Raw genomic sequence first — 8,559 nt, 5'->3', positions numbered from 1 at the left:
AACGCAACGAGGAAACCAAATTCCTGCCATACACACAAATAAAAAAAGAAGTAAAAATAAAAAAAAAATAAAGAGTAGACCCTCACAAAAAAAACGAAATAAATAAATAAAACAAAAGGAGAACGAGAACGAGAACGAACGGGAACCGGGCGATCGTGAAATCAAACAAATTCTTTAAGTCGCGCCATGATGAAGTCACAGATAACCGTGTGGCGGCTCTTAAGCTCTGCTCTGATCCTCGGCTCTGTGCGCGGTAAGAAGATCGAACAACTCTCAGTCAACATCTCGACTCGTCATCGCTGCTCGTTCGCAACCATTTTCAATGTTCTCTCTCTCCCCCTCTCTGTCTCTTTATCTCACAGCATCGCCAATACCGTCAGCGGAAGTTAGCATAGTGGAAGGTCCGCAGCCACAGCTAACCGCAAAGGAGCAGAGTGCGGTGCAGTTGCCATGTGCCTATCAATTGCCGGACGTGCTCCGCCAGAGCAATAGTGTGACGCTGCGCTGGCGCAAGGATGGCAAGACATTGCGGCAAGTAGAGCTTGGCCAGACGAGCAGCACCACCAGCGAACCGCAGCTGGAGACAATGGTGCGGGAGGATGCTCGACTGACGCTGCGCAAGGAGAATGGTTCGCTTCACTTTGCTGGTGTGCTGGCCAGCGACGCGGGTCAGTATCAATGCGAACTTGTGGTCGAGGGGCGGCCGGCAATTAGCTCCAACAGCGGCAGCCTGGAAGTGATTGAGCAGCTGAAGTTTGTGCCACAGCCCCAGCCAACAAAGAACCTGGAATTGGGCAGTGTCAGCAAGGTGCACTGCAAGGCACAAGGCACTCCGCCGCCTCAAGTCAAATGGATGCGGGTAAGTTGAAGGCAAATGCGGCCCAATCATTGCAGCAGCTCAGCATACGTTCAATCTCTACGCAGGAATCTCAATTGCCGCTGCCAGAGAACGTAACCGATCACAATGGCACGCTGGTGTTCCGTGGCGTCAGCAATGAACAGCGTGGTCAGTACACTTGCATGGCCAGCAATAGCCAGGGACAGATTAGCGCCACGGTGTCCATCAATGTGGTGGTGGCGCCCAAGTTTACAGTGCCGCCGGTGGGACCTGGTGAGATCAGCGAGGGCGACATCGCTGTGATGCACTGCCAGGCAACGGGAGAACCGAAGCCGACGATACAGTGGGACAAGGACTTGACGTATCTGAATGAGAATAATACGGATCCGGCTCGCTTTCATCTGCTGGAGAATGGCACACTGGAGATCCACAATGTGCAGACGGAGGACGAGGGACGCTATGGCTGCACTATTGGCAGCAGTGCTGGACTGAAGCGTGAGGAGGTTCTGCTGGTGGTCAAGAGCAATAAGTCAGCCTCGAATTCGATCATCACACGCATCATTATTGTGATCATATGCCTGGCATTCCTCTACTTTGTGTTGGTGCTGGGTCTCAAGCTGTGGTATCGCTATCGTCGGCACATGGGCAAGGTGCAGCTCGAAGATGCGACGCATGCGGCCGTCGATGGCGACGGCGATGGCCACGAGCATGCCGAGCATGAGCCCTGCCTCACGGAGGCCAATTCCAGCAAGAACCTCAAGAGTAAGCTGCGCGAGAGCACCATTCTGGAGCAGGAGTCGCAGGTGGCCGATGACATTGTCTAGGAAATAGGCAATAGAAATTCGGCTCTCCAGTTGCCACTTTCAATGATCTCCCGCTCTCTCTCTATATATATATACATATGTTACTCGATTTTGTTGTTAAGCGTGAAATGCCCTTAAAAAAGTTCTATTTGTATTTATATTTATATATATATTTATATATATCTATGTATGTGAGTATGAGTGCGAGTGCTAGTGTGTATGTATGAGTGAGTGTGCCTGTGTATTATATATATATATCCATGTACAGTTATTTTATAGTAGAATAAATATTTTATAGCTCTCATAGAGCCCATTTTATAGTGCAATCGAAAATTCCTCTTCTTAATGGTTAATGGTGCGGAGTTACAGAGTCCCGAATGCCCGGAGTTGGGGTGATTTCGATCATAAAATTTCTTCTATCGTTCGTACAATTTTACTACCGTACGGGACGCACATTTGCCGTCCCCCTTCCCCCTCTGCTGTGCTCCTCTCCCATATAAAGCTCATGCAACTCGACGAATGTTCAGTTTTTTATGTTCCTCGTTTTTTATGAGCGCTGCAGCCGGCAACGCAATGAAATGTGCCAACTGACGAGTACCAAGACCAAGACACAATTCCCCCTCCCAAAAGGAGGGGGTTCTTGGCATTCCAGAAGCCCACAGAACCGATAATATATACGGATATGTTTGTGATGGATATTTAAGATACCGAATAAACTGGAATGCCGAGATTGCGGCAATTTGTGCAGAACATTCCCTAGAAAACTCGCAGATAAATTGGCTCTTCGCTTTTAAATAGAATATTATTCTTTATTCGCTATTAATTTAGAATCTGTTTTATTTGCAATCATACTTCTATATATTAATTCAACGCAACAAGCATTCCTTGAATAACATAAAAAATAATATATTTTCAGGCATTAGGATAAGATAACCTTTGGGGTATAAGTAAAGAATATAATATTAACATTTAATATTACTGATGAATACATTTCTGAGATTAGTTTTCAGAATAAGATAACCTTTGGGGTATAAGTAAAGAATATAATATTAACATTTAATATTAATGATGAATACATTTCTGAGATTAGTTTTCGTTTAATTTTTAGACCATCATTATCATTTCTTATTTACTGTTGAATAACTTATTTGAAGTTGAACAACTTAAATGCTTAAGGCTCATTTTGTTTACCTAAATTGGAAAAGAGCTAAAGGGAATTAATTAAAAAATTACTCGACATTAAGTTCTAGCACTTTTACAAAAATGTTTAAACTTAATAAAACAATTTGAAATTATTTCGGTACCTTAAATTGCAAATTTGGAAATCATTCAAAACTAAACTTACTCAAATAGTGAATTGAACAAATATTAAATTAAATATATATTGAATTTCAACAGTAAGTATTTTTATGACAATTTATGTTGAATAGCCAACATGCACACCATGAGTGAACACCATGTTTAATAGCCTTCAATTGATGAGAGAAAATGTTGCAGCATTCGAATTCATTGATTCCCTTTGTCATGTCTTTATTTTATCTCCATAACGTCAATCCATTTCTTATTTTTGTTGTTGTGCTCTGGTAATCTGCCGTTGACTACCCACAGAAAAGCAACGATGACATTTTAGTGCAATTACCAACGTCTGCACTTAATCGCTTCATTTTCATATCCATTTTTATTCCCATTTTCATTTCCATTTCCATTTCTATTTCCACTTCCATTTCATTTGCTTTTGCGCCTGCTGCCTGCTGCTGTTCAACTTCAATCGCAATTGTCTTTTTGCCTATGCGTTTTATGCATATTTTATGTTTTTTTATAGCGCTCACATAAACAAATGCGCTCCATAGCCTAAAGGCACATCAAAGGCGACTACACATGCGCAGGCTGACAGAGCTCATAGTTACGTGGGGCTGGCTAAAGGGGCTGGCGGGACACACACGGAACACACCAACACATGGAGTCAGATAAAAAGCGGCAAGTGCAATTAAACGACCCAAGACACCACCCGAAGTCACCTATCCCCATCACCCTTCCATTCCATTCCCTTCTCTTCCGCTCCTCGCTAAGCAAAACCGATTTGCTCAGGTCTCCTCCTCACCTCTGCGCTCCATAGAGCTGGCTGGTGTGCCTTTGATCTACAGCGGCGATGGCGACGACATCCACATTCACATCGACATCGACGTCGACGTCGGCATTAAAACTCGTTGTTGAGGTCTCTGCCCTTCCGTGTGTTTCTTCTTGTGTTGTTTTTGTTTTTGCTTTTTCGGGTACTTTTTCGCCTCATTTGTTTATGGCAAGTGCACAGAGATCCAAATGCATTGGAACACCTAGAAAACGTGTGTGTTTAAATGTTTATTTTGTTTAGTCTACCCCAAAAGGCCGCATTACTAAAATTTATTTTAATGCCTTTCGAAATGTTTGATGTTTGCAGCACCCATCGACGATCGCTTCCAGCACCAGCAACAGCACCAGAAGTAGTAAAGTCTTTTCGGATCGGGATTGCCGGGAATTTGCTACATAAAATTATACGAGGCGTTGAGTTAGCGTAAGCATGCATTATGTTTGCTTCACTTAAGATCAAAGTATCTACAAATATTTAAGCAATAGTACTTACAACTTTACTTTCTAATGGCTCTTGTGTAGTAAAACACTTTCCATAAAAAATAAAAAATTCTTCAGAGTTTTAAATTTTTAAAAAAAAAATATGTTTCTTTGTTTCTTATATATTTTTTAAAATTGTTTTCGTTTAATATAGAATTTATTCCCAAGTTGTCGCTTTGAAATTCCAGTTTACATTTCATATTATTAACGCAACATTTGCCATGTTCTGGGTCGATCGTTGCCGCCCTATAACACGCTTATACAAACAATAGAATCAGTGTATATATAGAATCTGCTATATTCGACATACGTATGTATGTATACATAAGCCCAATAGACTTGGGCCGACATAAATCTCCAACTTTATGACATCAATAACTGTCGCCTGGTCATAGAATAGAAAAGCGCCCGAACGGACAACATTTTCGGATGGTCTGTGATAACCACAGACAGCAACCCAGGGCTGTGCCCGAGCCCGTTGTTAATCAGTAAGACCACCCCTCAGCACATATACATACATACATACATACGCAGACACACATACACATCGACATATATACAAATGGCAACGGCATTTTTATGACTTTTGGGTGTCAGTCGAAAGGATCTGTTGCAATTGTTTTGGGTTCGCGCTGCCTTTAGGGGTTGAAAGGCGTCGTAAAAAAGCCGGAAAACTATAAAATGAAAAACACACTCGCACACACTCACACACACAAACGCACACACGCATACATTTAATCGGTCAGACCACGCACAGTAGTCAACAGTCGTTTAGTGTCTTAGACGGAAGCTTCTTGCAGTGTTTGCGCCAGTGTGAGGCCGCTCGTAAAAACAGCAAGCTACCAATCTTCCAACCTCCAACTTGCAACTTCCACCTCCCCAGTGCACCATCGTCAGACCCATCACTCGCTACTCATTCACTTTGTAATCATCGTCAACTCGTGCTTGGTTATTAAGGCGCATTATTGTTTGCGTCCGTTGAATGGTGGATTGAGGATGAGGATGAAAATGACGTTGAGGTTGGGATTGAGGAGGGGTTGCTTGGCGCGGATTCGCGACTCGCGGAGTGGAGTGGAAAGCGTTGATTAAGTGAGTTTTATTTCTCTAACCATAAGTGATTAGGTTTTTCAATCAACTTTCTCACACTCTAAAGACTGTCCAGGACTCTCTACAATTAAATATTGAATACATTAAAATATCTTAACAAAAAATAAAATAAATTAAAAGTAAAATAATAATAATACAAAAATAGACATAAAATTCAATAGATAATTAATAGAAAGGGCTTCATAATAACTTTCAATTACATAGAATAATAAAAGTTCATTTTCTGTAGAATATTATGTTAAACGTTTATGCCTTCTTAATAATCTTCAGTTATTTTATTTATTTATTTATTATTACGATAGTAACGTTTTTAATCTTAAAATTAAATACTAAATATAAAAAATTATACTATGATGATAAAAATAGCATGCATTATTATCTAATTTATTTTGGTATTAATGATCTAATGAGCTGTATACCTTGAAAACCTTTATTGATAATTTAAACTGAGGACTTTTTGGCGCCATCTACACGTACACCGGTATTTTCCTGCTGTCGCACGGCAACACTGTTCGAATAGAGGCAAAGAATACTGGGCAAGCCCTGCATGAGAAAGGTAAAGGGAGAAAGAGAGTGTTGGTTAGTGAGATGGAGCGAGAGAGAGTGAGCGAGTATGAGAGAGTCCATTCCCAGTATATTGCAGACGGGCAAAGGCGAATCATAAAAAGCCGGTTCCACAAACAACTCCAACTGCCGATTGTCTTCAGTAATAAACAGACGTCGAACGCAGGCGGTTCTCCAAGCGTAATTTGTATCTGCTGCGTGTTCTGTGTTCTCAGTGTTGTGTGTTATATGTACTGCGTATCTGTATCTATCGCTTCGCAACGGCGACCCCTCTTGAATCCATCCAAAACGTAAACCGAAAAACAGCAAACAATAAGAAATAAGCAATAAGAAGAATATACGAAAAACACCCACCAAAATACACACACACACAACAGAGAAAGGCAAAAATAAAGCCGGTTCAGTTCGGTTCAGTTCGCTAAGGCATGCCAAGGATGCAGTGCATTGAACATTTTGTATCTTTGGGATACAAATTAAGTTGATTTGTTGCGCTCGCCGTGTGTGCGCTTTTCGAAGTTTAAGTCGCTGTCCTGCCCCGGTCTGATCTGGTCTGGACTGGCCTGGTCTGGGTAATTGAACTGCACCCCGTACACGCAACACAATCAAAAGAGTATCTGGCCCCCGTCTTCTGGCTTGCATTTTGTGTATCTAGATACCTTTGTCGGTAACGGTGTCGGTCTCGGTCTCGGCCTCAGTATCGCAGCGTCGTCGCAGTTTCAGTCGCAGTTGGTGTCGATATCGCTGCCATTACAATTTGACGACAGCAAAGGCAGCAGCTTGCTTGTCGCTTGTCAATCTAGGCGCTGATAAAAAACCACAAAACATAAACCAACATCAACAATAACAACAATAACAACAACAACTAGCAGCAAGTGCCGTGAATCGTCTTGGTATCTCTTTTTTGCCTTTTGGTCGCCGTGTTCAGTGATAAATGCATTTCATGCGTTCCAACTATGTAAATACCAATTTAATTTGAGTGTCTACAGTAAATACAGCACACAGTGCCCAACTCCCTCCGAGCCGTTCAAAAAGGCAGTCAGCAGTCATCATCAGTTGGAATCGTTGTCGCTGTCGCTGTCGTCGTAGTTGTCGTTGTCGTTGTCGCTGTCGTTGTCGCTGTCTGACTGGGCCGGGCATCCAAATATTGAATATTTACACATGCGTTGAGAGTGGAGTGCATTTTCGAGTGCCTGCACTTACGAGTATAGCCCACTGTGCTCCAAAGGGATATACTCGCATATACTCGAGTACGATACGGATACGAATACGAATTTGAGTACCTATATAATCATCACCATTATCATCATCATCGTCGTCACTTTGTCCGAGTGCATGTGTGTGCGAGTGAGTGTGTTAACATAGTTTGCTAATTGCTAACAAGCATTCCCTGAGAATCTATCGCACACAACGCAACACAACACAACAATCAATGGATATGAATATGCTGTTGATGCTCAGCCTGGCGATTGCTCTATGCGGTAAGTGAATACATTTTGAATGCCATTCAAATCAAGTGTGCCATAAAATGGGTTCAGATAAATTTGTGAATTGTACAAAATTCTGAACTAAATCGAACTGATCTGTTAATAATATTCAATGTCTGCTTTTATTCTGATTTATTACTTTGTTACAATACAATATTCCATAGAACATTTGATGTTAAAACATTTCATAACTCATACCATCATCATGAACATATATTCTAGGGGAAGTTAAGACTGGTATTTAATGCAATAATTTCTAATTTGAACGTTTGATTGTTGCCTGAACCAGATTATTATGAATTTCTAGCCCATGTCTGAGAAATTAAGACCTTTGAAATTCAAACGTATAACTAAGTGAATATAGTCTGTTATTTGGATATTACTATTCCTTCCAGCTAGCAGACTATATTCACTCAGCGTATAGTTGCCATGGATCCAATGCTTAGAATTATTATTTTTTGCAGCTTATTACAACTATATTCATATGTTTACGGTGGACTAGTTCAAAACCTAGTAGATTAATATTGTGATATCGTATTCTTGATATAATAATCAAATCCAAAAACAATATCTTGAAATAAGTCATAAATATGTTCATTATGAAAAACTTTTTCAAAGAAACATAAATCACATTTTGATATTTAGTTTACTTATTCGTCAGTTTATTACTCTTAATAATTAAATTCTTTACTTAAGAACTCAAATGTCATAATGAATTCATCCAAAGCGTTCTTTGTGCAACTTTTTGAGTTATTGACCCTGAACTCACACTCATTTTACTTCCTGCCGAAACTACTCAAACCCCTTCACTTAGACCATAATTAGTTGACTCCTTTGTCAATTTTTGAGCTAGGTAGGTAGGTGCTTCTTTCCACTGAGGCACTTTGAAGCCTCAAGTCTTGGCAAAGAAAAACAACCGCAGAAAGGGCGATCAGGTTACAACTCAAGCGGCAAGTCGCATTGTCTGCAATTGAATTCGAAAGCAAACGGCGCGCAAAATGACTCAATTAAGATTCAACCGGGTGGGCCACCAGCAATAGCAGCAACAGCAGCAGCAGTAGCCAGAAGGATGCAGACCACAGAGTAAGCAAAACTAATGCCCGAAAAGCAGCAGGAGGGGCTGAGGACTGGCAGCCTATGAAAAATTATGAGGACTGTA

The 8,559-nt window shown here is 41.1% G+C and overlaps 2 protein-coding genes across 2 annotated transcripts in view; both read left to right on the top strand.

Annotated features, from left to right (window-relative positions):
- The first annotated feature begins 112 nt into the window (after positions 1-112).
- On the top strand, positions 113-1,967 carry LOC117569777 (tyrosine-protein kinase-like otk). Its single transcript, XM_034251077.2, has 3 exons — positions 113-253; positions 363-859; positions 925-1,967. Exons 1-3 carry the CDS (start codon positions 187-189, stop codon positions 1,660-1,662), a joined length of 1,302 nt encoding a protein of 433 aa, XP_034106968.1. The 5' UTR covers positions 113-186; the 3' UTR covers positions 1,663-1,967.
- Positions 1,968-6,051: 4,084 nt separating this feature from the next.
- Positions 6,052-8,559, top strand: part of LOC117569775 (tyrosine-protein kinase-like otk) — a 28,308-nt gene continuing 25,800 nt past the window's right edge. Inside the window, exon 1 of the mRNA XM_034251073.2 lies at positions 6,052-7,394. Coding sequence (XP_034106964.1) covers positions 7,346-7,394 — 49 coding nt within the window. The 5' untranslated portion in view covers positions 6,052-7,345. The remainder of the gene's footprint in view (positions 7,395-8,559) is intronic.

This window comes from Drosophila albomicans, chromosome 3 (assembly GCF_009650485.2).
Source record: "Drosophila albomicans strain 15112-1751.03 chromosome 3, ASM965048v2, whole genome shotgun sequence".
NCBI lineage: Eukaryota > Metazoa > Arthropoda > Insecta > Diptera > Drosophilidae > Drosophila > Drosophila albomicans.
The sequence above is the reverse complement of the archived record's forward strand: the minus strand, read 5'-3'. Positions and strand labels throughout refer to the sequence as shown.

Bases quoted from the DNA above. Each gene is read 5' to 3' on its own strand.
- LOC117569777 (XM_034251077.2), top strand. From the start codon at position 187: ATGATGAAGTCACAGATAACCGTGTGGCGGCTCTTAAGCTCTGCTCTG. The intron at 254-362 runs GTAAGAAGATCG...TTTATCTCACAG, and splicing joins GATCCTCGGCTCTGTGCGCG to CATCGCCAATACCGTCAGCG. The intron at 860-924 runs GTAAGTTGAAGG...ATCTCTACGCAG, and splicing joins CTCAAGTCAAATGGATGCGG to GAATCTCAATTGCCGCTGCC.